The sequence below is a fragment of the Chlorella variabilis genome, assembly GCF_000147415.1.
Source record: "Chlorella variabilis unplaced genomic scaffold CHLNCscaffold_26, whole genome shotgun sequence".
Lineage (NCBI taxonomy): Eukaryota > Viridiplantae > Chlorophyta > Trebouxiophyceae > Chlorellales > Chlorellaceae > Chlorella > Chlorella variabilis.
Window position 1 is genome coordinate 134,202 of NW_005435062.1, and position 27,735 is coordinate 161,936.

Here is a 27,735-nt window from a genome sequence, read left to right on the forward strand (position 1 = left end):
GGGGGGGGGGGGGTATGGGGGATTCCCAGCACACATGCATGTGGGGGGATGGGAATTGCAGACCATGTGCTGCACAGCCGCTGCTCACCGCTGCTTCAGCGCCGCACGCTGCAGCTGCCGCTCCTTCTTGTTGCGCGCAATCTCCTTGGCGCGTTCGGCCTTCCTGCAGGGGCCCACAGCCGGTCGGGTGGCAGAGAGCTACACAGGAGCAGAGGCCACTGCATTACAGCGCACCGGTGGGCATCCGCCGGGTTGATCTCCCGCCCTGCCTTCTTCTTCACCATGGTGCCTGCTGCCGCTGCTGCCCAGGGAGGAACGACGCTCGGCGACGGGCACGCCGCCTGCGCTCAGGGCGGCGGCGGCGGCTGGGTCCTCCTGCCGCGCAGGGCTCGCAGGCTGCGCGGCGCTGTCAAGCGCACAGGGCCAGCGCTCGTCTCCGTAAGGGACGGGCAGGGATTTGGAAGCGTCCGTTAACGTGCACTTTCAGAGGTCCCGGTGTGGAATAGCTGTCATGTCAGGGCCCATTGCGTGGAAGGGGAGAACATTTGCGAGTCCGCGACCGCGCGGTACGCATGCTGTACTGCAGTTTGCAGTTAATGATGAGAGCTCCCTAATACTTCTCAAGCTTTGGCTGCTCTCTTTTGCTGAGCGGCGGCCTGTCTCACGGCCGGCAGCGACCCGTCAAGTTTGAACGTCTTCGTTTGGCTTTTTTTCCTTGGTGGCTTTTCCCCAGGCTACAGTGTGCACACAAAGTCCGTCTTCAGCGGCAGCCACATTCGTCTTCTGCCGGCTGCGGCCGCAGGCAACAACTGGCAGTGCGCTCCGCTGCCTAGCGCGCTCAGAGCGGCCACAAGGCAGGAAGCGTCCGCTGCTTCCTTGCATGAGCTGCGGTCCAGGGTACCAGTGCTGGCGGCGGCCCGCTCCGCTCTGCTGCCGCTCGCTCCCAGCGTGTCTTCTTGGCCCTTTGCTGTCCATCTGTGCAGATTGGAACATCAAACTGTGCCAGCAGCACCCCATCTCGCCAGTCATGACCTACACCACGGTGCAGTGGCTAGAAGCCGCCGGCCTGTCCTCGGACACCGTCAAGCGAGTGGAACGGCTGTCGCTGCATGAACTGCGGCAACTGATGATCAGCGACTATGAGAGATTTGGAATTCTTGACATGGGGGAAAAGCAGCGGCTCTTCAGGGCACTGCAGACTAGCCACAGCACGCCACTCATCTCACAGCTGAGTCCACTGGCTGCCAGCGAAGAGGATGCGGTGCAACTGGTTGACCTTGACGATGATGACTTCTTGACACAGGTGTGGCTGCTGCTGTGCTGGCCACTGCTCCTCAGGGAGCCAGCCTGCAGCAGCAGTATGCCGGCAGCTGAGCGTGATTTCACGCTGCCCCTGCCTGCCCACTTGCTCGATGGACCCCAGGACCTGGATCTGGAGGGCTTCTCAGACCAGGCATTCATGTTGTCGCCTGCACCGTCGGCACCTGATGTGGCAGGTGGGCGCTGCGTGACAATGGCGTGGGGCTACAGCGGAGCCGTGCCAATTGATGCTTCCTGCCATTCCACTTGCAGGCGCAGTGAGCGCGGGGGCACCACTACTGCTGGCGTCGCTGGCAGACGCCCCCAAGATTCGTGTGATTGTGCGTAAGCGACCGCTCAATAAAAAGGTGTGCTGGTAGGCCTGCCGCGGTTCGGCAAGGGCAACCAAGTCAGAGAGGCCCTCCTTCCATGACCCACTTCTGCAGGAGCTGGAGCGGAACGAGGCGGATGTGCTGGAGTGCGATGCACAGGCCAGTTGCCTTTACGTAAACGAGCCCAAGGTCAAAGTGGACCTCACCAAGTACACCGAGCGGCATACATTTAGGCAAGCTCCAGAATGCAGAGTGACGGCGCGAACACCCTGCCTAGCACTGCTTGCCTTTACCCTCATTGCAACCGCAGCAGCGGCCAGGGCAGGGCAGCAACTTAAAGCCAGGACTTGCTCCCAGATGCCTTGCAGGTTTGACGACGTGTTTGATGAGCAGGTGGACAATAGCCAGCTCTATGAGCAGGCGGTGCAGCCATTAGTGGGCACCATCTTCAGGTATGCTTGCTGACAGCTGCTTAATTGGAGCAGGCCATCATCAGCAGCTCAAGTCGAATTGCATGCAAGGCATGCATTCAGGGCCCACTCCAGCAGTAGTATACCCACACATCGTGCTGCCGTGCAGGGGCGGCAAAGGCACATGCTTTGCATATGGGCAGACGGGCAGTGGCAAGACATTCACCATGTCGCCGCTGCCGCTGCGTGCCGCGGCAGACATTTTCAGCATCGTGGCGCAGCCCAGCTACAGCGGCCTGGCCCTGCATGTCAGGTGAGCGTGTCCGATTGCCTGTCGTTGGCTTGCAGCTGCACGGCACAGCACACTGAGGCGCTGTGCTGGGTCAATCGACCCTCCTGCGGTCTCTTTGTTGCGGCCCTGCAGCTGCTACGAGATTTATGGCGGCAAAGTCTTTGACCTGCTGAATGGGCGCAAAAAACTGGAGGTCCGGGAGGACGGGCGCAGGCGTGTGCAGGTAAGGCACTGTTTTGCCTGCTTCTCGCTGCTTGACTGCCGCCGGATTTCAGGGGGTGCCGGAATTGGTGGCAAGGGTTTCCCCGCACTGCACTGTCCCCTCGTTGCAGGTTGTGGGGTTGCGCGAGGTGGGCGTTGGCAGCTTGGTGGTGCTGCAACAGCTGTGCGACCACTCAGCTGCAGCACGAAGCACAGGCAGCACTGGGGCCAATGACGAGTCATCCCGGTGAGCGATTGCTGTGTTGACAAGTGGAGGAATACCGCTAGTATGAGCAGCCGCAGCGCAGTGTGGGCGACATTTGCATCTTACGTGCATCCTCCCAGTGTTGTGCAGCTCCCACTCCATCCTGTGCTTTGCTCTGCGCACCACTGGCGAGCCTCAAAAGATTGTGGGCAAGCTGTCCTTCATCGACCTGGCTGGCAGCGAGCGTGGTGCAGGTGCTGCTGCGCAAGCTGTTTCGATGAGTAGTTTAAATGAGTTGACACATCCTCACTTGCCTGGAATGTACAATGACGTGCAGACACATACGACAACGACAAACAGACTCGGCTGGAGGGTGCTGAGATCAATAAGAGTCTGCTTGCGCTCAAGGAATGCATTCGCGCCCTGGATGCAGATGCCAGGTAATCATGGTTCAGCTGCGCCCCCCCCCCCCCCCCCCCCCTCCCCCGGTCGTGAGTTGTGCATTGACAAGTGGGTATTGTAACCAGGTGTGATTTCAACTACTCAACTACTTCCAGTTGCGAGCGTCCATCATGAATTCAACTACTCCCAGTTGCGAGCGTCCATCATGAATGGGGCCCTGAGACTCGTCGACAAATGCTTCCTGGCTGCTGCTGCAGGCACATCCCCTTTCGTGGCAGCAAGCTAACCGAGGTCTTGAGGGATAGTTTTGTTGGTGGGTGCAGTTGTATTATTTGCGGGGCTGGTCCACCGTCTTCATTCATTTGCATCAACCTTGGTGCGGTTGCTGCAGGAAAGAATGCACGCACCGTGATGATTGCCAATGTGAGCCCAAACAGCGGTAGTTGCGAGCACACCCTGAATACGCTGCGGTATGCAGATCGGGTGAAAGGTAAGGCGAGGCGCCGGATTGCTTGATGTGCCAACTGCAGTATTCACAGCTGCTCAGATTCCCATTTGCGGTTTGTTGCATGCAGAGATTCGCAAGCCTGGCAGTGCGTCTGGCAATGGAGGAGTCTGCCCCCAGGGCAATGGGGTTAGCGTAGATGCAGCTCCTCGACAGGTGCCAGTACAGGCGCCTGCTCCAGTGCCAGCGCCGCCGGAGGTGATTGAGCAGGCGGCCGGCTCAGTCCTGGATGTGCCACAACTGAACACCAGGGCCAGCTCCGTGCCCAGCAGCCGACCCACCAGCCGCCACCCCAGCAAGCGGGACGGCAGCGGCATCCCTGCTGGCCCGGTGGCGGCCGCGGCTGCGGCTGTGCCAGCACCTAGCCCACCGGCACCTGCATGTAGTAGCTACCAGCAACACGCAGCACCAGCCACCTCCACCTGGCAGCATGCAGGCCAGGTGGCTGCGAGGCGGCAGCCAGGCGGTCCAACTGCTCAGCTGCGCCAACCACAAGGGTGGGACGCGGCAACAGCTTCCAGCAGTTCAGGTGCGGGCATTTGCACATCAAATTGCACATCAAATTGCTGTCCATTGCAGCATGTTCCTCGCCAGCGGAAGGCTTGATCATCAAATTACAGGGTGATTGCACATCATCTTATGGTGCAGGGGATGACATGGTGGGTTCCATCATGGCGGCTGAGGATGGTCTCATCACAGCGCACAGGCGCGCATGCTGGAGTTGACCGATACTGCAAAATGGGTGCTCATTTGTTTGTTGATTAATCTGCCGCAGCGCCCTGGTCAAACACTGCCATGCCACTTGACTTGTGTGCAGGCAGCACATCGAGGAATGCATGGCTGCGGTTCGCGAGGAGATGAACTTGCTGGCTAACCTGGATGGCAGCATCGGTGGCGGTAAGTGCAGTTTGCACAACGGAAAGGCCCTTGGCCTTCAGCGGTGCAAGAAAGACTGCAGCTGAGCCTCCTAACCTGTGCCCCTCTTGCAGGCGACATTGAGCGATACTGCAGCGACCTTTCGGCGCTGCTGGCGCAGAAACAAGCATCGCTTTCACAGCTGCAGCTGCGCCTGCACGCCTTTCAGTGAGTGCCCAGCTGGTGTTGTCCATGAGCTACTCCTCCAACCCTGTCCTTGCTGTTTGGGACGGCTGCCACTCGCCCCACCTGCCCACTGCCTTCTTGATGCAGGCAGCTGCTGCGCAGCGCAATGCAGCTAGGCAATGGCAGAAAGGCTGCGGCCTGCAAATTATGAACTGAATCCTGTCGCATGGCGCAGTTCTGTTGGCTCGCTCCTCCGCAACATCCAGCACGCTGTGAAAAGGCACTCAGCACTTGCGCCGCGCTGAGATGGGTTCTGTTGACGGCGTTGCTGGCAACCCTCTTGTGATGCCTTGCTCATCCTGCCTCCAAAGCAGTCCATTACACGTCCCTGGCAGCAAGCAACATGACCATCGTGAACGAAGGCCTGTGTGGCCTTGTTAATCCGCTGAATGGGTCTACTCCTTGGTTGCCCTCGTATAAATCGACTGCGCCCGGCTCTTGGAAACCTCCTTGATGAGCCCCTTGCCCACCAGCTCCTTGATGGCCGCGCGTGCAAGGCTGCCATTGATCTGCATGCAGCGCACATGGTCGGCTTAACAAAAGAACCTAGTAGGCCGCCCAGAGGCCCGGCCAAACAGCTGCCAAGCGGCACGGACGTGGCGCTCCTCGCAGGATTGTAGCACATGTGCAGCATGCCCGCACCCGCAGGCGGTCTGAGAGCACCGAAGGAGTGATCATCTTGTACTTGGGCACCTCTGAAAGCAGCTTCTCGTAGGTGGCCTGCAGGACAGTCGATGCAGGTACACGCTGAGCAAGCATGTGGCATCATACTGCGCAATGGGCAACGACAGCGCTGTCCGCTCCTTGGTCCACACGATCCTGTTCTCATCGAAAGCCCCCAAAATTGGCTTCAGTGCAGCGCTGTGGCTGCTACCGCTGCTGCTCTTGCTGTGCTGGCAAAACTGCCTGCTGCGACTCACAGCATCAAACAAAACCATGTTGTTGCTCTTCTCCTTCAGCTTGCCCTTGGACCATTTCTGCAGGAATTTCCAAGTCGAGAACACATGGAGACGCTCCCCAACAAACTCGCGCCAAGCTCGGGCCGGGTGGCACTGCCATCAACCGACGCACCTTCTTCTTGCCCTTGCTAGAGTTGGCAGCCGCCAAGGCCTTGGCCTCCTTGGACTTTTGCTCCTTCGGGGCCTGCAACAGCGAAGTAGCCAGCACTGGTGCGATCCTTCAGAGCGGCGGGTGGTGGCAGCCCAGCGGAGGAATGGGGGGCACCCAGCCTGGCGCCCGAAGCGCCCGCCTGACAGCACCCCCTCTCCACGCCCCCGGAAAACGACCAGAGCGACAGCCACAGGGTCGTGGTGAGCCTGAGCCCCATTGCATGACTCCTCAGCAGCCCCCAAGGCCGCTTCGCATGCCACCAGCTATCCATGCCAACCAGAGCCCCCCACCCCCCCGCCCGGAGTGCCCGCGAGTGACCCAGCAGCAGTGACTCTGTTAGCTCCCCCAGCAGCGACATGGCACAACGGCAGAGGGCAGCGGCAACACGCACCATTTCGCCAAACGGAAAGAGGCGGAGGCAGCGGGGTGGGGCGCCCAAGAGACCCGCCAGGGACTACGGGTGCATGCGTTGCGCAACGATTGAGGCTGGTCCAGACCTGCTTGCCCCCTTTTCGAGGTAGCCTCTGGAGCCAAACGGTAGGCTTGTTGCGAGGGTGGCAGTCCCCCATTTGCATACTTGCATGGCCGGCCCTCTCCGCCACCGCTGCTGGCCGCGTGCAGCAAGGTCCATCTCTGCGTCCCCTGCGTCGATGCCGCCTGCAGGCTGAGAAGGAGGTCGCAACCCATCACCATGGTCGCCGCCAAGAAGACCAAGAAGGCTCAGGAGAGCATCAACTCGCGCCTGGCGCTGGTGATGAAGTCGGGCAAGTACACCCTGGGCTACAAGACCACACTGAAGACGCTGCGCAGCGGCAAGGTGGGCGGCATGGCGGGGGCAGGGGCGGAGCGGAAGGCGCTCAGAGATGCCCCTGCATTGCTGCAGCTTGTATGTGCACGTGCAGTGAACTCGCAGGCTGTCTGCCCTGTTCACTGTGCTGGCCGCCTGATGCAGCAGTGGCGGAGCTGCCCGCCAGGCTGCTCACCGCTCCACACCTTCCCGCCCCCGCAGGCCAAGCTGGTGATCATCTCCAACAACTGCCCCTCCGTGCGCAAGTCGGAGATCGAGTACTACGCCATGCTGTCCAAGACTGGCGTGCACCACTACAGTGGCAACAACGTGGACCTCGGTACCGCCTGCGGCAAGCTGCACCGTGTGAGCGTGCTCACGATCACTGATGCAGGTGACTCTGATATCGTCACCATGTAGACCTTCTGCGCCGTGTTTCACATGTGCAGCTTGTAAGCACCAGGCGTATTGAGATATTCTCGACGCAAGTGATTCACAATGGGTGCATCAGGAGTGGGTGGGGTGATGGGCAGTGTCGGATTGGACTGGCTGAAGAGAAAGGCAGCAGGAAACAAAAGGAAACAAACTGGAAAGTGAATAGCAAAATTTGAGGATGAGCAGCCACCCGTGGTCGGTGCGGACATTGGTCTCTGCGTCGGCCGCCGCCGCTCCTGCGCCATCTACTTGTCGCTTGGGCGCTCCTGGCCCTCCCAAGTGGCGCTCCACTGCCGGTCGTAAAAGGTTGCCTCATCAATCAGGCCTTTGTAACGCTCGACGTCGCTGCTCGTGCGGAAGATCAGGATGCCAAACACGCACACATGCAGCAGCACCTTGCCGAAGAAGGAGTTCTGCTGGTCCAGTAGGCCCACGCCTGCAACGGCGGCACAGTTAGCGTCGGCGGGCGGCACACATGTGTGGTGCAGACAGCTCCAAGCATGGAACCAAGCATGGCAATGGGTGGCCTTGCAAATGATCACTTGGGTCAGGAGCGCCTGGTGCCGGCGCGTGCCACGTGCCGCTCACCGGTCAGCTGGTCCACGAATAGCGCCAGCACGTAGCCCATCATTGCTGCGCGGCCGTTCAGCTTCTCAGCCTGCAGCACACGGCATTAAAAAAACTTGGCAAACCTGCCAATCTTCGCAAACCTGCCAAGCTGGTAAAAGTATCGCCCCCATGCCTTCCAGGCCGCATGCCTCGTGCCTCACCTCGGGCAGATGGAAGCGGCGCACCCAGGCCCACCAGGGGATCTCCGCGGTGTCAAACAGCACAGGGTCTTCGTTCGCTGCAGCAGGCAGGGTGGTGCTCAGCAGCTGCAGCAGGGTCACAAGGCCATTGGCCTTGTGCATCGGGCGGTTCAAGCACAGTCGCACGGCCGCCTGCTACTCCGACGGCGGCCGCCTGCCTGCCGTGTTGGCACGCGTGGGTGCAGGTGGCGGGCACTCACTGCAGGGGATGGGCGAGTCTTCCAGCAGCTTGCGGCGTGCCATCTCCGCGTCAATCACATCATCCCAGCTGGTCTCGCCGGTCTTGGAATCTCTGCGCAATGACCGCGGTGAGAGGAGGGCGTGTTGGGGAAACATGGCCGGAGTGCACATCGCTGGGAGAGCTCATACCGACAGCAGGGTTGATCGCAACCGCAGAGAGGCTTACGCGAAGAGGGACAGGTCCCAGCGACCGCCCTTCCAGCGGTAGTCCTCAAACCGGCCGTCCACCATCTGCAGCACCGGGCCGCCAGTCTTCCCGCCTGTAGCCATGCTCTTGAATTTGTCGCTGGCATCCTTGCCAGCCGCCGCTGCGCCTTGCAGGGTGCCGCCCCGCTGCAGCGGGGAGGGCTTGCGATCCTGCGGGCGGCGATGCGGGAAGAGGGTGGAAGCACTCCTTGCAGGCACCTGAATGTGCGAGCCCGGGAGCGTTTGGTGGCTGGCAGGGAGAGGGCGGCGGGCCACCGCCGGCGGTGCCCCTGCCCAGCCTGCTCCTTAAATCCAAACTCCCTGTCGCCTTCGCCACGCCCAATCATTGCTTCGGGCGCGCCCCTTGCGCAAGCCTGCCCGAGTCACTGCGCCTTCCCAAAGCTGGACGATCTTGGCCACTCCAAAGCCTGCCCACCTTCTTCTCCAGGGTAGCGGTGGATGCCCCGGCGCCATTCTCCGACACCTCGCAGCGAACGCTGCGTTTCTGCGCGCGGTTCGCCAGGGTGGTGGGAACTCCCACGGCCCGCAGGCTAGAGGCCAGCATCATTCTGCCTTTCACTGATAGCTACTGCGCAAATGCAAGGGTATGGGGGCCAGAATGCAAACTTGCCGCCACCACATCCATTAATCCCTCGCTCGCCAGGGTCGTCATGTCAAGCACGGCCTGCCAGAATGCCGCATTGCGCCCCTTGTTCATCGCGATCGGCTGAGGCTGGTTCCTGAGCTCGTTTAGGAGCCACGACACGGCCTAGGCGAGAACTAGCAAAGGATGGCCTTCGCCCTTCAACACGGCAGCTTCCTGGGCGCGCAGCCGCATGCTGCCAACGCCAGGCAGCAAAAGGCAAGCATCGCAAGGTCTCGGAGCAGGGGAGCGGGGGCAGCTTACCCCGCCACAAAATCGCTGACCTCAGCTGCTCTTACAGCGCAAATGATTGATCGTGTGCTGGAGTTGAGCGGCACTGGCCCCAGCAGCAAATTGACGGGCTGGCACCTGCCCCTTGTGCAGGCGGCACGACCGAGGGTGGTGCAGGTGCGGGCGTCCGCCGCCAAGCGAGAGACGGACCCCAAGAAGAGGATTGTGATCACCGGAATGTGGGTCCCATGCACCTAGGCGTATGGGCCGTGGCAGCAGCAAATCCATGTGTTTGCGATGGGCGACAAGTTGCCTTTTGGCCTGCCCAGCCTGCTCAGCAAAGCTGTTGGGCCATGTCCCGTGCAGCATGAACGGCTGGATGCTCCTGCTGCTACTGCAGGGGCATCGCCTCTTGTTTTGGCAACGATGTCGACACCTTCTACAACCAGGTGCAGCTCATGCGCCTAGGGTGCAGTCTTGTCTTGCCGCTCCTTCAATCGCACCATCCTTTCGAGTGGGATGGTGCTTCAATAGGCCTTCCTGCAACTGCTACACGCCTTGTGCTGGCAGCTGCCAGTGGCATGCGAGACGGTGCCACCCCCCTCGCTGCTGCTGCCCCCCCCACACACACAAACTTCTCCGCAGCTGCTAGAGGGCGTCAGCGGCGTGGACTACATCTCCCGCTTTGACGCCAGCGAGTTTCCGACCAAATTTGCTGCGCAGGTGAGAGGCTGCTTGCATCGCTACGATTGACGCCGCAGTGTTCGCAGCCTCATTTGCCGTGGTTTTGAAACGATCAGGAAATGAATTGGACTCTGCAAACTTGTGCAGATCAAGGACTTTGATGTGGGCAACTTGGTGGACAAGAAGAACGCACGGCGCTATGACGACTGCCTCTCCTACACCATGGTCGCCTCCAAGAAGGTGCCACCCCTCCGTTGCCGCTGTCGGCCAAATCTTGTTGAACTCGGGTGCCTGTTGTGCTGGTAGGCCCAACTGGCTGTTACCACCGAGTCGGGCAACAAAGGTGGCACTGCCACCTTGCAGGCGCTGCAAGCAGCTGGCCTTGAGAAGGGCGCCAACCCCGATGGGTACGGCGCGCTGGATAAGTCGCGCGTTGGCGTTCTGGTGGGCAGCGGCATGGGCGGCCTCTCTGGTGAGCGTTTGGGCGGGTGGTGATGGTTGCTGCTGTGCTGCTGCATTGATTGCAACATGCTTTGCAGCACCTACACGCCGCCATGCTGTGAGGTTCAGGTGCCGCTCACTCTCCCCTTCTTTTCCTGCAGTGTTCCAGGATGGCGTCAAGGCGCTGGTGGAGAAGGGATACAAGAAGATCACGCCCTTCTTCATCCCCTACGCCATCACCAACATGGGTGAGCGGGCCGCGCTCACCCGCCGTGCACTGCTTGGCACGCTTGGCACTGGTGTGGGAGGGCGGGCTGGGGGGGACTCAGGGTGCTGCAGGGTGCAGCCACTTCATGGCCTCTGTCAGAGCAGGCACGCAGTTTCAAGTGAGGTGTGGGTATGTATGCCTCAGCCGTTGACAGCAGGATACTACTGTTCCTTGTGATGTACTGCCACTCGACAGGCGGCGCACTGCTGGCAATTGACCAGGGCTTCATGGGCCCCAACTACTCCATCTCAACCGCCTGCGCCACCGCAAACTATGCCTTTGTTTCGGGTAAGGTGGGGCAGGGGTGCGTGCAAGGTGTGGATGTCATCAAGGGATCTGCCCTCCGCCATGCCTGCTTGGCTCCTCCTTCCATCTGAACTGCCCTTGATGTCCCTCCAGCTGCCAACCACATCCGCAACGGCGACGCTGACGTCATGGTGGCTGGCGGCAGCGAGGCGCCTATCATCCCTGTGGGCCTGGGCGGATTTGTGGCATGCAGGTGGGAGAGAACTCTTCCTGTTATCGTATCCTATGCTAGGCATGTTATGCTACGCATGTGGGCGCCCTTGGGTTGCAACTGATGTGCAGCGCTCGGTTGCTTTCCATCCTGCCGCACTGGTGTGGTCCTACTCCCTGCCTGCAGAGCTCTTAGCCAGCGGAATGATGAGCCTCAGCGGGCGTCACGGCCATGGGATACCGACCGCGACGGTTTTGTGATGGGCGAGGGCGCAGGTCTGGCTTGCTAGCTTCCTGTTTAGACTCTGGGTCCCTGCAGGAGCGAAGCTTGCTGCATGCGGGAAGTTGCTGATCCCCACTTTGCCCTTGCAGGCGTACTGATCATGGAGAGTCTGGAGCATGCACAGAAGCGTGGTGCTACCATCATTGCAGAGTACCTGGGCGGTGCGCTGCAGGCAGTTGCAAAACCCTTTCTCCCAAGCATGCATGTAAACAACACCTTCAAAGTTCCCGGCTCCATGTTACTGCACCCTTGACACCAAGCCTCCTCTGTTGCTCACAATTCCGCAGGCGCTGTGACCTGCGACGCGCATCACATGACAGACCCCCATCCCGAGGGCCTGGGCGTGTCCACGTGCATCGAGCTGGCGCTCAAGGATTCTGGCATCGAGCGTGACGAGGTGCATGCTGCCTCCCCCGCAGCTTCCAACTCCCATGCCGTGTGATTCTATTGGGTTTGCTTCTATTGGGTGGATGTCACGGCTCACCAACTCCGTTCTGCTGCAGGTGAACTACATTAACGCGCACGCCACTAGCACGCTGGTCGGCGACAAGGCAGAGGTGAAGGCCATCAAAAAGGTGAGCGCTGGGCTGCATCTCCAGGGGCTGCCCCCTCGAGGGTGTCCCCTCCTCCCTGGGCCCTTCCATGACACCCATGCGTTGAATGCTTGAGGCTAGCCCCTTTCTCACCGCCACCCAACCCACCCCCCGACATTAACCCTCCGCAGGTTTTCTCAGACCTGTCGCACATCAAGATGAACGCCACCAAGAGCATGATTGGGCACTGCCTTGGAGCAGCGGGCGGCATGGAGGCGATCGCCACGATCCAGGCCATCCAGACTGGCTGGGTCCACCCCACCATCAACCACGTGAGCATGACAGGGCTGCGAGGCGCTCATGGTTCAGGCTGGGAGTTGCTGCGTGCAGTTGGCTACTTTATGTAATTACGCGCCAGTCAAGTCGATGTTGGTGCTCAACTGCTGCTGTGCGCATGTGCGTAACCGTTGCTGCAGGAGTCGCCCATCGAGGAGGTCGATGGCATCGACGTGGTGCCGAACAAGAAGCAGCAGCATACCGTAAATGTGGGCATCAGCAACAGCTTTGGGTTTGGCGGGCACAACAGCGTGTGTGCTTTTGGCAGGCACGAGGCGTAGTTTCCTGGCCGAGAGAGCGAGTTGTGAATACACCGTAGGAAGAAGCACGCAGGACTGCTGCCCAGATGGCTGATAGTGGCGGCGACGCAGGTGGAAAGAGGCATTGGAGAAGCAGTCGATGCATTCCGACTATTCTTGAGAAGGCCTAGATCGCTATTGATTTCACCTGCCAGTGGGGCTACCCAGCCTGGCAGTCTAAATCCTTCCCCTCTGCACTTCTGATCGTCGCGCTCTCTGGAGGCTCTCTCTCGACAGAATGAGCTGGCAAGATTACATTGACCAACAGCTCATGTGCACCCTCCCTAGCGGCGGCCAGCTCTCGCACGCAGCTATTGTGGGAACCGATGGAGGCGTGTGGGCTCAAAGCGAGAGCTTCCCAGCCATCACGGAAGAAGAGATTGCTGCCCTTGTAAAGGGCTTTGACGATCCGTCCCAGCTGGCCCAGGTAGGTTGCTTGCCGCCCACCGCCGCCCCGCGCCGCTTCAACAAACCAAACCGGCATGCCCACCCGGCTTTGGTGCAATTCAATCACACACAAATGCGCAAGGGAAATTGGAGAGTCTTCATCCGGCGGTGCACCCCTCTGCCGCAGAATGGACTGCGCATTGGCGGTGAGAAGTACATGTTGGTGGCGGGCGAGCCCGGGGAGGTGCTGCGCGGGAAACAGGGCTCAGGTGGGTGCTGCTTTCCCATAGTGCAAGAGAGGGACCGAGCTGTTCAGGAACCAGCAGCCTCAGTGCTGAGAGCCACTTCTCATGAGCACCCATCGGCTAGCCTGCCCTCTATCACTTGCAGCTGGATGCACGATAAAGAGGACCAAGACGGCAATGGTGGTGGGCATTTACGGCGAGGGCGTGCCGCACGGTGAGGCTGGGGGATGCCAGCGTTATGGGGGTAGGCGAGAGGCTTGTCGCCGAGCGCATTTTCATCCCCGTCACTTCTTCTACCTGCGGCCGCTGGCGAACCACTGCTCTGTACCCCACTGTTGTTGTTGCGCCTCTGCAGGGGACTGCAACATCGTGGTAGAGGGGCTGGCTGACTACCTTCTGGATACCGGATTGTAGGCTCAGGCCAGGGAAAACACCCACTCCTTGTGTTTGCCCTCCGTGCTGGAGCACCTTGTGGGGTCTGTTCAGCAAATGTTGTTCAGCGCTTGTGTTGTGTTAAATGTCACACCAAAGAACTCAGCAGGGGGCGCGGCAAAAAAGCAATAAAACCAGAGCAGAGCGGGCGGCAGTTGATAGCGCCACGACAAGGTATGATAGAGAACAGACAGGAGTTGCTCAGCACAGCAAGGAATTTGCGGCGGTACGTGGGTGGCTGCCAATGCGCGACCGTGCCTAGTACCTGCAGCACGAGAAAGTGGGCAGGTTTATAGACTTGAATACACGGAGATTTGATGGAGGCCGACACACTTGCTCCCCTATGGCAAACACCAAGAAGGCTCCACGTGTCCCCCCCATGTAACATTGCTGCCCCGACACGTCACTCACGTGTAGCCCTTCTCGAACATGCCCTTGGCAGCCTCCGAAGACTCGCCGGCGGGGTCGTACTTGCCCAGCTGCGCCTGGCTGTTGGCCTTGGCACGCTTGAGCAGCGCTTCCTGGGCGATCTGCACGTTGCCCTCCTCACCCTTCCAGGTCTTCAGCACAGAGTTCTGCAAACAAGAGGGGGTGGGATGTAGGGCGGGGGGCCGGCTGCAAGACTTTGACACACTGTTCAGCTCAGGCTTACGCACTTCTAGCACCTGGCAGCACACAACTGCACTGCACACAACAGGTGCGCACTCCTGACACCATGCGCACCTGCAGCGCGCGAGCATACGAGAATGACACGTGCCACGGGTTGGGGCTCTGGTTCATGGCGTTCAGGTTCAGGGTGGACTCCAGCTCGCTCTGGCCACCAGACAGGAACATGATGCCCGGCACGGCGGGGGGCACACGGCGGCGCAGCATCTTCAGGGTGTACGAGGCAACCTGCAGATGGGAAACGCAAAAGGGAGACCGAAAGCGAGCTGCTGTGAGTGGGAACCATCACCACAACCAGAAAGCGGCATGCGAGCCATACAACCGCAAGGCACTAGCAGCATGAGCACGACAAAGGAACATGACTAACCTCGTCGGGGGTGGACCGCTTCTTGTGCTCTGCACCGGGGGTCACCATGGAGGGCTTCAACAGGATGCCCTCGAACAGCACGTTGTTGTCGGCCAGGTACTTGAAAGTCTCAGCCCAGGTCATCTCAGCCACCTGTGGAACGAAGGAGGCAAGGCATGGCCGATCAGAATACCGGCAGAAGGACAGGATGAGCAGGCGGCAGCAAGCATTCGCTGGCCCGGACCTCCAGGGTGCGGTCAATGTCGTGCTCGCCATCCAGCAGAATCTCGGGCTCCACAATGGGCACCTGCAGCAGAGCACGGCGACTGGAAAACTTAGGAAGCATCCCAGGCACAGAATGCAAGCTTTCGTTCGGACAAGTGCTGGGATTGTCTCATTGGCACCCTTCCCCTTACTCGCGACTCACCAGGCCGGCGTTCTGGGCGATGGCGGCATAACGGGCCAGGCCATAGGCGCAGTCGCGCACTGCGATGGCGGTGGGGCCAGCGGGGATGGAGACCACGCTGCGCCACTTCGCAAAGCGGGCGCCTTGCTTGTAGTAGTCAGCGCAGCGCTGGTCCAGGCCGTCCAAGCCGGCGCACCAAGACTCGCCGTTGGAGTTGGCCAGGGGGTGCAGGCCCTTGTCCACCTTGATGCCGGGCAGGATGCCCTGAACAGGAGCACGGCACAGGGCCAGCATTCAGCATGCAGGGTAGCGGAGGAGCCGTTCCCAGGTTAAGCCTCGCACTGTCTGTTCTCGTGCTCGTGCCATGGCTGGCAGTGCAGTGGAGGGGCTCCCCCTTGCAGGCCGCCACAACAGGCAGGGCGACCAAGGTGGCTAACGCAGCGCTGCTCACGTTCTTGTTCAGCTCATCCACCATGGAGGTGCCCTTGCGGGTGTCCTGGAAGAGAGTCTCCTCAAACAGGATGGCGCCTGGACGGGGAAGAGGAGGATGCAAAATCTGCTACCTCGGGAAAGAACACGGCACAGTAGAGCACCAGGCCAACTGCTTGCTGGGGGATTCAATGCCGGCCGCAGGCCGCCCGTTCTGCCACGGCCAGAACTCACCGGAGATGTACTCGCCCAGGCCGGGGGTGGTCACCAGCAGCTCGCGGTAGGCCTGGCGGCTCTCCACAGTGTTCTCCAGGCCGATGGATTCCAGGCGCTTGCCGCAGGTAGCGTTGGACTCATCCATGGCTGCAGGCAGCGCGGGCAGAGCAGGTTGGTTGAGGAGGCATGGCGGGGGAAGGTGCTGGATGTGCCAGGTGTGCAGACCACCCGTTGGGCATCCGGCTGCGGTGCGCGTGTGATGGGGCAGCGCCCCGCGGCGCACAACCCCCGCCCAACGCCCTAGTCAATCAGCACCACTCCAGCGGCGTGCTCACCCAGGATGCCCTTGCCAGGGGTGGCGATCTTGTTCTGCGAGGGGAGGGGGAAGCAGGGTGAAGCGCTGCTGCAGGCATCGACACCATGTGAGGAATCCGGCCGCATCGCTTACCGCGGTGGCCACCAGCTCCTCGGCGTAGGCCCCATTGTACGCCGCCGCGTTCACATTGACGGAGGAGCGGCGGCGGCCCTGACGGGCAACGCCAGCCTTGGCGACGAGGGTGGTGCCGGCGAGAGCAACGGAGGCCATCGTGACTGATGAGGCTTGCTAGTGAGCACAAACACCACCGGCTGGGCTCAAAAGAAGGAGGGATGAGGGCACAGCTGGCGCTTGAGGGTTGGGCTCCAGGGTAAGAAGAGAAGTCGGAAGCAAGTCCACGGGAGGACCCATCCGGCTTGCAAGTTTTGCGAATGCAATTAGATGAAACAATGTGGCGCTCCGCCTGGCCCCTCGGTGGTGCCTGGGCGGTGTGCCTGAGCGGCTCCTCCCCACCTCCCGCCTGCTGCGCCAGCGCCTCTCGGGCGAGTCGACGAGCGTTCTGTGTGCTGCCCGCCATCCCCAGGGGGAAACCCATCGGTGTGCCTCGATTGAATTAGTAGTCAACAACAACACCATGGAGCAAAACTACTAGTCGGGGGCACCCCAGCCAGATTGGCTGCGGCGTGTCAGGCGTGTGGGCCCATTTTGCAATCAAGCCCGCAACTCACTGTCAGGCAGTTGCTCAAATGCCAGTCCATGTCAGCTTTGACTATGGCCTCGACTTCAGCCCTGACTAGAAGAAGAAGAAGAAGAGAATACGCTGACTATCAGGGTCTTCACACTTTAGTGTGCCAGTGCCGGTGTCCACGTAGGCGGCACTGGTGTGGGCGACGGAGTGCCAGTGCTGGTGCCGATCCCAACCGCCGGCACTCGCCGGCACCGGCCTCGAGGCCAGTGCCGGCGAGTGCCGAAATTTGGGGGTCGCCGAAATCCTCTGTTTCTGCTTCTACACGATTATTTTTGGCCATTGTTATAATTTCTGGCGCGAGCAGGGGCAGCACCGCACTGCCCCCAAGCCATTTGTCCGCCATGCATTCCCGCCAAGCCAAGCTGCCCGTCTCCTTCAGCCTGATGGTGCCAAATCTATATTATGCAATCAAAAGAAGTTATCGAGACTGTTGGAAGGCCATTTTGGGCACATTGCCACAGCGGCACTGGGGCATTGGTCTGCCAGTCTCAGTGCCAGTGCTGGCAGTTGGGCCAGCACTACATCAGCACTGGCACTGGCACTGCGGCACCAGTGTGAAGACCCTGTATGGCCTGGAGGGCGCACCGCGACGCTCGGCGGTACACGCGTACATTGCCCACTTGTAAATACAGCCCGGGCGTAACTATCCCGCTTGGCTCATGATGCGCGTGCTCGGCCTGGGGTTTGGGCTGCTGCTCGTAGCAGCCGCGATGTGCGCGCCGGCTACCCTTCCCTCACTGGCCATATGTGTGGCCATTAAGGACCAGGCTGCAGATGTGCGGGAGTGGATCATCTATCACCATGCATTAGGTGGGTGGCAGGCGCCGTTGTCTTCATGGTGTCCTGGGAATACACCAGCTGACTGTGGCCCTGCAGGCGTTCAAAAATTCTATATCTGGGACACAGGCAGCGTTCCGCCGCTGCTGGTGAGAGCAGCGCTGGGATGGCTACTATCGCAGCTGTTGCGGACTACGCCCCTGCCTCAAGCGGCTGCACAGATGCCCCCAAACGTGGCATGGCGACACATCCAATTGAGCTGCAGGATGCAGTCAAAGACTTTGTAACCGAAGGGCTGGTGCTCTATGAGTATGATGCTGATGGTGGGCCAAATACAAGCGGGGATGCAAGCTCTTCTAGGCGCATTCGAGCTGCTGCACTTTCTTCTTGACGCCCGCTGAACTTCCGCTGCCCGGGATTGCCGCCGCTGCAGTGCGGCCCAAACCGGGCACCCACGGACCGCAGGTAGCGCTGTATGACCGCTGCCTACGGCGCTGGGGTAATGCTCACACTTTCATGGCCTTCATCGATACCGATGAGTTCATGGTGCTACGGGACGGCACGCCCGACCTACCCACCCTGGTATGCGTTCCAGTTTCTGCAGCGCTGATAGATGCAACGTAGCAGGTCGTGCGTGGGGGAGTGTTCAGGAAAGCAGGGAGTTCATTCCCCACCTATCCGCGCTGCCTGGCCGGAGGTGATGCAGTTGAAGGATTATGTGGGGCACGGCGGGCTGGTAATCAATTGGGAGGTGTTTGGCAGCGGCGGCCTGCAGGTGCGCTGTAGTTGACCACTGGTCTCTGTCTGTCTGGATCAGCCAACCACCCGCTTGTTGATGGGAGTTGCTACGCTGTGGTCCCCAAATCAGTGCTGGCAGCCCTGCTTCTGGATCAAGTCGGCTCCCACCTCCCGCCTGCAGCTGCGTCCCAAGGGCAATGCGATGATGTCCTACTGGCGATGCTCCCCCCGAAACCACCCAGGTGGGTTGTGCAGCAGGTGCTGAACGCCCTCACCCTGCCACGGAGGCCAGACAATGCGGTGCATGCACTCACCCCTGGCTGCTATGTGCTGATGTATAGAGAACGGGCACGTAAAGAGCGTGGTGCAGGCGGCTTGTGCGCTCGAGTCCTCCACCGATCCGCACCACTTCTTCTACCGCGACACGCCGGAGTGCATGCCCGGCACGTGTCACCCCGGGCGAAAAAACCAGCTGCTTTTCTGCGTATGTTGCAGCTGCTGCTTTGACTGTTCAACAACACGCACTGCGCTTCTGCTCACCATCGCATGCAGTCAACACGCGGCACGAGCCTGTGCCTGGGCCCAAGTCGCGGACGCCGGTGCAGGAGCGATGGGCGCTGTACCACTACGCCATCAAGTCCGTGGACGACTTCCAGCAGAAGATGATGCGGGGGTCGGGGATGGGCAACGTCAAGACGCTGGCCTACTTGCAATACGTGGACAACTTCACAGACGCCCGCTGCCCCGATGCGCTGGACATGGGCCTGCAGCTGAACAACCTGATGGGGCTGCAGGGTGCCCTGTAATTGGTCAAACCGACTTAAACGACTTCAACGAAAGAAATAGAGCTGGGCAATGCGACGAGGCGGTACGCCTGCGCCACGACCCAGAACGGCAGTGTCTCCCAAGTTGCTCCCTTTTCAACCACTCCTTTCGTGGCGTTGAGGTGGGTTGAGTGCCGCCACGCGGGGAGAAGCGATTACAGAGACCTCTGCCATGCAGCTTGCTCTTCTGGGGGCTTTGCCTGTGCCGTTTGGGGGGATGGGCGGTGCAGGACATTGGGAGCTCGAGTGCGCAGACTCGCGAACCAAAGGTTGATATCAATCGGTCATGCCGCAGCGCTGCAACAACCCCTCCGTGCCCTCCTCCGCATCTGCAGAGCCTGCGAAGCTCTGTGGTCAAAACGCCACCTCGTGAGTGCCCCTGCATGACACTTCCTGGCTGGTTGCTTTTGCTCTGGGCCTCACGGTCGTTCACCGTCCGCATGTATGCTTGAAGAAGCTGCTGGGCGCGTCCGGCGAGCGCAAGGCCGTTGGAACTGCCGGCGGGTCGGGTGCCTCTCCCCTGCCACCGCCACTCGTGCTTCTGACGACTTCCTACTGCATTTGGTTTGCAGGCAAAACAAGCTAATCAGCCACCATGCCGTTCGAGACCATTTGGAACCAGCACCCCAAGGTGGGCAACAGACGAGGGTCGGCATACGGCGCAGCGTCCGCGGCCATTCAGCGGAAATAGAGAGCTCTGTATTTTGCCCTGCAGGATTATGGCAAGGGCTCCCGGCGCTGCCGTGTGTGCTCTAACCAGGGCGGACTGATTCGCAAGTATGGCCTGAACATCTGCCGACAGTGCTTCCGCGAGGTGAGCATCTGGGAGGGCTGCGATCAACCTTGTGGTTGCGGGAGCTCCCTGCTTGTGATATCAAGTTGGTTTTTTTGTGTGCTCCTTGCTTTCAGTACGCGACGGCTATCGGCTTCCAGAAGTACCGCTGATCTCGAAGAGCATAGCGGGTTCCGACATGCCCCGGCTACATCCACCACAGATGTGGCACAGCCAACACTGTGCCAGCAGAGTCAGTGCTGCGTTGTGCCGCTACTTTTGCCGCTGAATGCAGATTTCCTGCCTGACATGAACATCACGCCCTGATGTAAAATGCCAGTGCAATGGTTCGCAGCATGACCACAATCCCCTGCCGCCATTGACAATGGCAATTTAGGGCACAGGCTTGGTTAATGCTGCCAACTGAATGTGTTCAAAGGAATAGCCAGGGTGCTGCTTCTATTCGGCAGTCTTGAAGATGGCCGCAGGGCTCCCGGGCGTGGCAGCAGCAATCCGGGCATCTTGTGTTGTTTGCTGCTCCCCGAAGCTAACTGCGTGCACCTCCATCTCCGAGATGAGAAGAGCCCTGCGTGCCATGTCAAAACGGCAAATTCAGCCTGTAAGGATGGCGCTTGCATTGCGGTGCCTGAAGTTTGAGGAGCAATGCTGCTGGGATGTAATTGTGCGAGGAGCGCCTACCTGAGCAGAAACGCCTTGTTCTCTTGCAGCAGTGCCACCTCGTCAAATGGCAGGCGATCCTTGAGTACCTGCAATGAAGACGCACCTTACCCTTCGCATTTCTCAGTTCTTCACGAGTGCAGTTAAAAAGTTGGGATTACAGAGAACATCAGCAGCTGGCTTACCGCTGCGCCACCCTTGACCGCAATGTCGATGCGGAACTTGGCAAATGGCATGACTGCGAACAACATGCGGCACGTAGCAGCATGAGGATGCCTGGACAACCTTCTGACGCTGAGCCACAACTGCTCAAGGGGAACCCAGCGGACTGCCGCCGGCAAGCCCGCTTGCCTGTTTGTTTGAGCGCCTTCTGGTTCATCAAGGCAAGCTCGGGGTCGCTGCTCAGGATGCTCAACACCTGCGATGGGAAGTGCATGCAAGGTGGCAATGTGCTGTTGATTGAGAATCAATCGATGCGGCTCTTTGCTGTACACCACCTTGAGAAGGGAAAATCGTGCTGGGCAAAATGATGGCCACCCTACCTGCTGCATGGCGTCTGCAGGGAAGGTGTTTGTCGCTTCATCAAACATGACTGCCAGAGCTGCCAGCACCTTGGCATGCCAGCCGCCAAAACGGTCCACAACATACACATCTACGCCAGTCACCTGTGATTGCAGTCGTGGGAGGGATTGGACAAATTGGCCAGAATGGCGCATGTCTGGCAGCAATGTGTCTGGCAAATCACACATGGCATACCAACCTTCTTGGCAGGGGCCGGTGGCTCGCCCTTTTTTGCCTTAGCGGGTGTCTCAGCCTTGGCGATGCCCTTGCGCAGGTGGGCAATCGTGTCGTCAAGGTACCTGGATATAGATATACATGGGTTTGTTGGATGGCTGCTGGATACCATCAAAGTGCGACACATTTGCCAACCTCGCAGCCACAGGAGCGCTTACTTGGCCGCTTGCTGCAGCACGTAGTCGGGAGCCTCTGACACCGGCCAACCAGCTGCAGGTCGCGAGACAAGGTGGTGAGTGCAAACATCACTGCATCCTCTTTCGCATCAGGCAGTGCCCTGGGAGACACACGCACCCTTAATGGCCATGCCCGGCTTCCTCAGCAGGTTGCTCCAGACATGCTCACAGGTGTGTGGGCAAACAGGCACCAGCAGCAGAGTGGAAACCTGCAGTAAGCAACATCACAATCTGGACGAAGCCACCTATGGAAAGTGTTCTCATGCATCATTGTTCGAGCAATCGAAACCCACCTCTATGAAGCGCAGCAGCAGGCGCCTGTTGCCGCCCTCTGGACCGCATGCAAAACGATACACATCCCGCGCATTGAGCAGGTCGTACCTGCATATCAACGGGTACAGGTGCACATCAGCTGGCGAAGAGGATGGAATGAGAGACCGGCTGTGATTGCAACAACGCCAACAACGCACCAGCCACTTTTCAACGCCTCGCGGAACAGCATCCTGCCATACGCCTCCCGCGTGCGGTGCGTCGCGATGTTGATTTCATTATCAAACACGCGGTCAATGAAGCTGGTGGGTGGCTCATCCCGCAGGGTGTCGGCTGCCGTCAGAACCTCCTCTGCAAGTGCACCAATGCTCCCAGTTCATCATGAGTGCTTGCCAGCAAAGAGAGGACTGATTTGCTGTGTAAATAGGTGCCCCCAATGGAGGTTGCATCTCAGAATTTTCACTGGCCCCACCTATCCAGGCCAGCTCCCTGGTGAGCCGCAGGATTGCGCCGTTGGCAGTAGTGTGCTCAAAGTTGGCATCATCCATGGTGTCACCTGCACAAACATGCATGGGAACAGTGAGCACGAACCAGGAGGAGCAAACGGACCATAAGTACAAGGCAGCCTGGCTATCCCCCAACGAACCTGCATCTGCCAGAGCGATGCGCATTGCGTCGCTGCTGTACTCGACGATTGCCTGCTGCAGCGTCTTGAAGTTGCCTGCGGGAAGGTGCAATGGAGTTGGTCTCTTGACTGCATGTAGGTGCGCCACAAAAGGCGATGGCCCACTTCACACACCTGTGCTCTTGCTCATCTTTTCTGCGTTGAGCAGCAGGTGGCCGTTGCAGCGGATGGACAGCGGCCAGTACTGCTGCTGCTGAGCCCAGATGGCTGTGTGGTTGTATAAGCAGAAGGTTAGGTGATTCTGCGGAGTGCAATGACGGTGGTGGCAGTTAACTGCCTTCTGATCATGCCTACAGTATTGCAAGTGTGCAACAGTTCCCAGGCAGCGCTGCATATCTTTAGTGGAGGTGTGCGCACTTGGATCAAATCCTTGCCCGACACACGCAGGTCAAATGGATACCAGTACTCAAACTCGCGGCGCATTGTCTGCAGAACTGTGAAAGTAGGCAGGTGACCAACGAAGCCATCATGACCGCACTGAAACTGACGCGTCACTCAAAGCAACCTGCCTGTAGCAGCTCAGTGGGGATGGGGCTGTCAATTGGCTCCTCCGCACCCAGGTAGATGTAATCCCACACCTGCATTGGGTGAAACAGACTAGAGGTCAGGAGGCATTGTGTTGCAGACATCTGGCCTCAAAACATGGCGTTGCATGAATCACCTCGGGAGTCAAGTGCTCAGGCTTAATGATAGACGCGCCTTCGCCATACATGTTGCCCTGCTGCAGCACGTGTGCCACTGCAAATTGCCGGTAGGCACACCAACATGTTAGGTATTTGCGACTGAAAGAGATCACTCATGCCCTTTTCTCCCGCCTTGCAGGTACCCTGCTGTGCACCTGCGTAGTACGCCATGTAGATGGTGCTATCCGAAAGGGATTCTACAAGGTACACAGGGTCCCAAGGAAGCCTGCAGGGCAGTGTCATCCATGCTGCTGGAAGATTGGCACACCAAAACTCAAGCCACAAACAAGGTTGTGAACACAAGGCAGCTGCAAATACATCCCCGCCTCACCTGGTACCTAGGCCAAAGGACCGCGAGCACGCCCACTGGTTCAGCCAGCCAAGGGTGTGCTCAAATTGGTGCCGTGCTACGGGCAGAAGCACACACACAAGCGCGGATCAAATGCGCCAGCCTCGCACAAGAGAGATCCCTACCCTGCTGCATGTAAAAACAATGAGAGAAGAAGGGGGAGCAGCTGCTCACTGTTGTCGTCATAGAGCTCCATGTGCTTCAGACATGCCTCTGTGGCCTCCCTCCACTCCTGCTCCCCATACGTCATGTACCTGCAAAGGTGCACCCTTTTGCGGCTAAGTGCTTGCGGAGAAATCACTGTTTGTTTGAATTCAATCACCTCTCCAACCGGCAGTGCACTCACCACTGATCCGTAAGCGCCACCACGCACTCATCGCCACTGCGGCTCATAACCCGCTTCTCAGGCTCTGCGCGCAGCAGCAAGAGCTCAAGTCTAGGAATGCGGCCGACAAGGAAGTGTTCGATACAGATACTAGGGCGTCTACAGATGCGCTCGCAGCAGCGCAGCAGCCCATCACCTGAGTAGAGCAGCGCCTCTCCGGCGGAGATCATCTCATTCTTAATCACGGCCTTGACCTCGCTTACCTGCAGAACCAGGAGAAGAATCAACTTAACAATCGATTCAAAGCCGCTTCATTTTCCCATGATTAAGCGACACAGATGCCTCCTGCTGTGGAAAGTTGTATCCCATTCAATCACAACGGCGCTGCCACGAACCTTCTTGCCCGCATATTCGCCCACCACCAGCACACCATCCGTGAAGCCCTTCAGGTACACCATTTGCTTAGCCTCTGCCAGCTTCTTAGCGTCATTCTGCACCAAAGCATGTACGGTGCAGCTTCCCAAGTTAAGTAAAATGATAGTGAGCTGAGCAGGAAGCAGAGACAGGTTCCCACGTTTGAGGCTCGCACCTGTGACTGGATCTTCATGTCCATGCACACCTTCTCTGCTGCAGCCGTGCCAAATCCAGGGATGTCAATGATGGGGATCACCTGCAGGCAGCCAAAGCGTAATCCTCCAGCAAGAGGTCCTCATGCGCATGGCAGGCATTCCAAGCTACCTACGGCATTTCCAAGCACCAACCTTGTAGGGCAGCACCCACTCATCCAATATGCCATACTTCTCACGCAGCTTGGGTTTGTTCACTGCAGAACAACCATCAGCAGCAAATTGCTGGATCGTGCAGCCGTCAATACACCCACCTAACACCAATGATCGCATTTGCAAAAAACTCACCAAGGTCCATCAGTGCCGCATAGTCATCCGGCGCATCGGACGGCACGCTGGTCACGATGCCAGTGCCCTGCAACAGTGTGGACACAGCAGCAAAATCAAACAAATGTGGTCAACTCTATGAATAGGCATATCATTAAGGGTGCCGGCACGTCACCTTGTTCGTCAGGATGGTCAACAGGGGGAGGACGTAGATGTGGTTGTGCGGCGTGCGAGGAGACTGCACGGGCATCCCAAAACTTAGAAACCAAGATGAAGCAACTGAGAGACACAGGGGAGTTTTGCACCTGGACGGGGAGGCCCAGCAGATCAGACCCCTTCAGATCCATTAGCTTCTCTGGCTTTCCAGTTTCTGGCATGCGGTCCTGTGGCACCAAAGAGGCAGAGCGGTCAGCCTGATGGGAGGCCCGTCATATGTTGAACTGATGGAAAGGAAATCGACGTGCAGAAATGGGTACTCGCATTCGCACCTGGTAGGACAGGTTCAGCGCCGACCGATCCGTCATGACATAGATCTCGCCATTCAGGCCTCTGAAAGCTGCATAGTCGCCATCAGGCAGTGCCCAGCAGTTGGTCTGCCCATACATGGTCTCCGGCCTGCGTTAAGGGTGCAATGGCAAAGTGAAGCCACCTGATTTCAACGATGGCCATGCGCTTCGCACTACAACTATATTTGTTAACTTGTGTTAGCAACCACCCACCTAAGCGTGGCAGCCATCAGAAACACAGGGCCTTGACCTGCACAGGCTCGTCAAAACTTTCCAAAGAACAGCTAAACTGGGCCAGCCACAGCTGAGGCAGCTGCTTGTAAGCATCAATCACAATGCACCGCACCTTGCAGCGCGCCCAGCTTGCGGTTCAGCTCAAGCACGCGCATCTTGATCAAGGTGTACTCCTGCAGATGCACCTTGTCCAAAGGCTTGCATAGAAGCGAACTGGAAAGAAGCAGTGGTAGTTAGCATGAGCACATACAATGAAGACCATCACTCACCTGGGGTCCCACACCCTCTCCAGTGGCACGGTCGTGATCCGCGCATGGCTGTAAGGGGCACATCACAAGAGTCACATCCAAACCCACTTGACGTAGCGAATTGCGCCAGTGGAATCTGATGCTCAGGGGCCCGCATGGCTGCCGACACTCCGGCAGCATGTGGATCCATCCTCACCTGGCCATCTAACGGGGAGTACACAGCATACCGCTTATCCTTGACAATTTTGCCCTGAAGAGCAGCAGGCCACCAACACCTCACACAAAACACACAGATCTGCCGACAAATGACAAGGCCTCCTGGTTCCGAGCCATCCGTCCGTTGTTCTACACACCTGCTTGTGCAGCACCTCGAACTGCCAGCGCACAAAGGAGTCATAGTACGGATTGACGTCTGTGGTGATGAAGCTGCAGCGCATCAACATAAAAAAGCAAATTGCCTACAACAACCAGCAAGCACAATGCAGCCCATGTGCATCCCTCGCGTACAGGGCAGTCAGAGACCAGCCGGTGCTCGGCAGCTGCCATGATTCGAACACACCTGCGCCGCCAGTCAATGCCGCAGCCCATGGACTTGAGGTCCCGTACTGCCAGCGGCGGAAAAAAACGCAGCCAGTGACCACAGTCCGCAAACTGCAACAATGTATGTAGGAGCAAGCAGGAGGTCCAAAATGTGTCCATCCACCCCAGAGTCAGCCAAACATCTGATGTGCCTGCTCGCAGGCATATCCCTGAACCCAGCTCACCTCTGCAATCTCCTCCTCGGGAATGCCACTCATCTTGAGAATGTCCCACTGCAATCTCACGCCACAGAGCATTCAATGGCGGGCAGAAGGCCTGATGGAAGGAGAACCAAGCAGGAACCCCCTTGGCACAGCGCAGCATACTGCAGCGCTGCAGGCAGGCAGCGCACCTGTGTGTTTCCCGTGCCCTTCTTGGCTGCGGCCTTGCTCTTCTTGGCAACAAACTTGGTGGGGTCTCCACTGCCCGCCTCCTCCTCCTGCACACCCCAACAACCAGGCAAAACGCATGCTTTTGCAGCTCTGCCGGGGCTCCCCGACTCCACCGCAGGGGCCTGCCTACAACAGCTGGAATGGACCATCCTCTGTAGCACAGTCACAGCTGGGCTGGCTGGCACACCTGCTCTGGCTGCACTGCAGCATCGTCCCCGCTTGGGAACTGCGGCGGGTTGCCAAAGGTGGCAATCTCCCGCGCAAGCTTGTCGGCGCATGCCTGCAGCGCGGCGCAGCAGCTTGAGCCGCAGGCATACCAGATGCCCCACCGCCCCGCTCTCGACATGGTGCTGACATAGTCGCAAATGGCTCGCAGCCATTGTCGGGAAGGTGGAGGTGCGCTGTGCGCGCCAGCACACACCTTGATGGGCATCCCGGTGCAGTGAAACCCCTGCGGGAAGAGCACGTTCTTGCCGCACAGGCGGTGGTAGGCGGCAGCAAACTCCAGCTTGGACAGCGAGAAGGCGTGGCCCAGATGCAGCACCCCGTTCATGTAAGGGTAGGGGAAGGTGCCAAAGAACTTGCCAGTTGCAGCCCCCTCTGTCGGCGCATCCACCTCAAACACTTTGGCTGCCTCCCACTTTGCCTGCATGCCACGTAGCACCCAGGAGCAAGAGCAGGCAACGCGTGGCGGCGATACCAGGCTGGCAGCTGCGGTGGCGGCGGAGGCGTCGGGGCAATGAGGCCAGGTGTGCGTGCGGGGTGGATGCAGGCGGCAGCGCTGGTATACCTGGGACTCATTCTGGATGCTCAGCAGCAGATCCCTACGCGCGGTGCTCTGCAGGGAGCAAAAGTTTGGCAGGGGGCCATGCTTGTGTGATGGGGCCCGCTGGATGATTGAGCAAGCCTGTCAGGCATTGTAGCGTCAGGGTAAGGCAGTTCGTTGGCAATGCTTGCAAATAAAGGGAGACTTTTGGGCAGCCTGTGGCAGGCAACGATGTTTGCATACCTCCGCCATCTCTGCCTCTCTGCTCTGCGAAGTTGCAATCGTGGACCGGGTGAATTATTATTGTGCAGCCGCCAGCTCGGCATTACAAGGCTCTGCAAGGCCCTGCCCACGCCTGCTCGGGCG

At 59.2% G+C, this 27,735-nt stretch overlaps 10 protein-coding genes across 10 annotated transcripts in view; 5 read left to right on the forward strand and 5 right to left on the reverse strand.

Moving 5' to 3' along the window:
* Positions 1–284, reverse strand: part of CHLNCDRAFT_139686 (hypothetical protein) — a gene marked incomplete at both ends in the record, with an annotated part of 2,461 nt that extends 2,177 nt beyond the window's left edge. Inside the window, 2 exons of the mRNA XM_005843875.1 lie at positions 89–163; positions 235–284. Of these exons, the coding sequence (XP_005843937.1) occupies positions 89–163; positions 235–284 (125 nt within the window). The remainder of the gene's footprint in view (positions 1–88; positions 164–234) is intronic.
* A 1,344-nt stretch (positions 285–1,628) lies between these two features.
* On the forward strand, positions 1,629–3,651 carry CHLNCDRAFT_16969 (hypothetical protein; the record flags this gene model as incomplete). Its single annotated transcript, XM_005843794.1, has 10 exons — positions 1,629–1,667; positions 1,746–1,883; positions 1,989–2,083; positions 2,211–2,354; positions 2,466–2,611; positions 2,733–2,781; positions 2,890–2,993; positions 3,077–3,179; positions 3,399–3,454; positions 3,533–3,651. Coding segments are annotated over 10 exons (993 nt in total), but the record flags the coding sequence as incomplete, so codon positions are not given.
* An 831-nt stretch (positions 3,652–4,482) lies between these two features.
* Positions 4,483–4,733, forward strand: CHLNCDRAFT_139688 (hypothetical protein; the record flags this gene model as incomplete). Its single annotated transcript, XM_005843795.1, has 2 exons — positions 4,483–4,543; positions 4,636–4,733. The coding sequence occupies 2 exons, from the start codon at positions 4,483–4,485 to the stop codon at positions 4,731–4,733; spliced, it is 159 nt and encodes a 52-aa protein (XP_005843857.1).
* A 409-nt stretch (positions 4,734–5,142) lies between these two features.
* Positions 5,143–5,727, reverse strand: CHLNCDRAFT_27566 (hypothetical protein; the record flags this gene model as incomplete). The annotated part of the gene is made up of 3 exons (XM_005843876.1): positions 5,143–5,256; positions 5,390–5,467; positions 5,668–5,727. Coding segments are annotated over 3 exons (252 nt in total), but the record flags the coding sequence as incomplete, so codon positions are not given.
* A 647-nt stretch (positions 5,728–6,374) lies between these two features.
* Positions 6,375–8,924, reverse strand: CHLNCDRAFT_59785 (hypothetical protein). The gene is made up of 8 exons (XM_005843877.1): positions 8,751–8,924; positions 8,295–8,485; positions 8,089–8,180; positions 7,850–7,926; positions 7,668–7,737; positions 6,867–7,515; positions 6,521–6,674; positions 6,375–6,394 (listed from the first exon to the last, which is right to left on the reverse strand). Exons 1-6 carry the CDS (start codon positions 8,880–8,882, stop codon positions 7,325–7,327), a joined length of 753 nt encoding a protein of 250 aa, XP_005843939.1. The 5' UTR covers positions 8,883–8,924; the 3' UTR covers positions 6,375–6,394; positions 6,521–6,674; positions 6,867–7,324.
* Positions 8,925–9,263: 339 nt separating this feature from the next.
* Positions 9,264–12,470, forward strand: CHLNCDRAFT_27559 (hypothetical protein; the record flags this gene model as incomplete). The annotated part of the gene is made up of 14 exons (XM_005843796.1): positions 9,264–9,427; positions 9,589–9,637; positions 9,834–9,911; positions 10,020–10,112; positions 10,236–10,344; positions 10,475–10,561; positions 10,777–10,869; positions 10,981–11,080; positions 11,225–11,313; positions 11,410–11,481; positions 11,608–11,717; positions 11,824–11,895; positions 12,045–12,185; positions 12,333–12,470. 14 exons carry the CDS (start codon positions 9,264–9,266, stop codon positions 12,468–12,470), a joined length of 1,395 nt encoding a protein of 464 aa, XP_005843858.1.
* A 256-nt stretch (positions 12,471–12,726) lies between these two features.
* CHLNCDRAFT_27467 (hypothetical protein) lies at positions 12,727–13,534 on the forward strand (the record flags this gene model as incomplete). The annotated part of the gene is made up of 4 exons (XM_005843797.1): positions 12,727–12,915; positions 13,063–13,144; positions 13,266–13,334; positions 13,476–13,534. The coding sequence occupies 4 exons, from the start codon at positions 12,727–12,729 to the stop codon at positions 13,532–13,534; spliced, it is 399 nt and encodes a 132-aa protein (XP_005843859.1).
* Positions 13,535–13,603: 69 nt separating this feature from the next.
* Positions 13,604–16,250, reverse strand: CHLNCDRAFT_37179 (hypothetical protein). The gene is made up of 10 exons (XM_005843878.1): positions 16,064–16,250; positions 15,951–15,984; positions 15,634–15,762; positions 15,422–15,498; positions 14,992–15,234; positions 14,809–14,871; positions 14,586–14,717; positions 14,276–14,446; positions 13,964–14,127; positions 13,604–13,817 (listed from the first exon to the last, which is right to left on the reverse strand). The coding sequence occupies exons 1-10, from the start codon at positions 16,199–16,201 to the stop codon at positions 13,811–13,813; spliced, it is 1,158 nt and encodes a 385-aa protein (XP_005843940.1). The 5' UTR covers positions 16,202–16,250; the 3' UTR covers positions 13,604–13,810.
* A 1,091-nt stretch (positions 16,251–17,341) lies between these two features.
* CHLNCDRAFT_54832 (hypothetical protein) lies at positions 17,342–19,000 on the forward strand (the record flags this gene model as incomplete). The annotated part of the gene is made up of 6 exons (XM_005843798.1): positions 17,342–17,489; positions 17,556–17,605; positions 17,922–18,038; positions 18,154–18,231; positions 18,376–18,436; positions 18,747–19,000. The coding sequence occupies 6 exons, from the start codon at positions 17,342–17,344 to the stop codon at positions 18,998–19,000; spliced, it is 708 nt and encodes a 235-aa protein (XP_005843860.1).
* Positions 19,001–19,358: 358 nt separating this feature from the next.
* On the reverse strand, positions 19,359–27,652 carry CHLNCDRAFT_32859 (hypothetical protein). Its single transcript, XM_005843879.1, has 43 exons — positions 27,613–27,652; positions 27,394–27,441; positions 27,025–27,249; positions 26,791–26,883; positions 26,564–26,650; positions 26,397–26,444; positions 26,192–26,283; positions 25,986–26,058; positions 25,829–25,882; positions 25,654–25,701; positions 25,485–25,557; positions 25,364–25,394; positions 25,133–25,259; positions 24,950–25,027; positions 24,820–24,882; positions 24,666–24,732; positions 24,513–24,574; positions 24,341–24,421; positions 24,147–24,242; positions 23,948–24,014; positions 23,773–23,836; positions 23,601–23,680; positions 23,409–23,484; positions 23,233–23,303; positions 23,056–23,132; positions 22,904–22,972; positions 22,752–22,820; positions 22,509–22,635; positions 22,356–22,430; positions 22,182–22,265; positions 21,910–22,060; positions 21,733–21,820; positions 21,558–21,648; positions 21,422–21,473; positions 21,229–21,328; positions 21,011–21,133; positions 20,820–20,886; positions 20,654–20,706; positions 20,490–20,557; positions 19,928–20,376; positions 19,734–19,832; positions 19,591–19,649; positions 19,359–19,387 (listed from the first exon to the last, which is right to left on the reverse strand). Exons 1-40 carry the CDS (start codon positions 27,619–27,621, stop codon positions 20,250–20,252), a joined length of 3,234 nt encoding a protein of 1,077 aa, XP_005843941.1. The 5' UTR covers positions 27,622–27,652; the 3' UTR covers positions 19,359–19,387; positions 19,591–19,649; positions 19,734–19,832; positions 19,928–20,249.
* Between the last annotated feature and the right edge of the window lie 83 nt (positions 27,653–27,735).

What these genes read in the sequence shown, in the direction of transcription:
- CHLNCDRAFT_37179 (XM_005843878.1), bottom strand. Translation starts at nt 16,201, where the DNA reads ATGGCCTCCGTTGCTCTCGCCGGCACCACCCTCGTCGCCAAGGCTGGC. An exon ending in CCTGGGCGAGTACATCTCCG is followed by an intron (nt 15,499 to 15,633) that starts GTGAGTTCTGGC and finishes TTCCCCGTCCAG; the next exon opens with GCGCCATCCTGTTTGAGGAG. An exon ending in CGTATGCTCGCGCGCTGCAG is followed by an intron (nt 14,128 to 14,275) that starts GTGCGCATGGTG and finishes TCTTGTTTGCAG; the next exon opens with AACTCTGTGCTGAAGACCTG.
- CHLNCDRAFT_59785 (XM_005843877.1), bottom strand. Translation starts at nt 8,882, where the DNA reads ATGATGCTGGCCTCTAGCCTGCGGGCCGTGGGAGTTCCCACCACCCTG. An exon ending in AGACTCGCCCATCCCCTGCA is followed by an intron (nt 7,927 to 8,088) that starts GTGAGTGCCCGC and finishes TGCCTGCTGCAG; the next exon opens with CGAACGAAGACCCTGTGCTG. An exon ending in ATTCGTGGACCAGCTGACCG is followed by an intron (nt 7,516 to 7,667) that starts GTGAGCGGCACG and finishes CCGCCGTTGCAG; the next exon opens with GCGTGGGCCTACTGGACCAG.
- CHLNCDRAFT_32859 (XM_005843879.1), bottom strand. An exon ending in CTGCAGACGCCATGCAGCAG is followed by an intron (nt 20,887 to 21,010) that starts GTAGGGTGGCCA and finishes TTCCCATCGCAG; the next exon opens with GTGTTGAGCATCCTGAGCAG. An exon ending in CGGTCAAGGGTGGCGCAGCG is followed by an intron (nt 20,558 to 20,653) that starts GTAAGCCAGCTG and finishes TCTTCATTGCAG; the next exon opens with GTACTCAAGGATCGCCTGCC.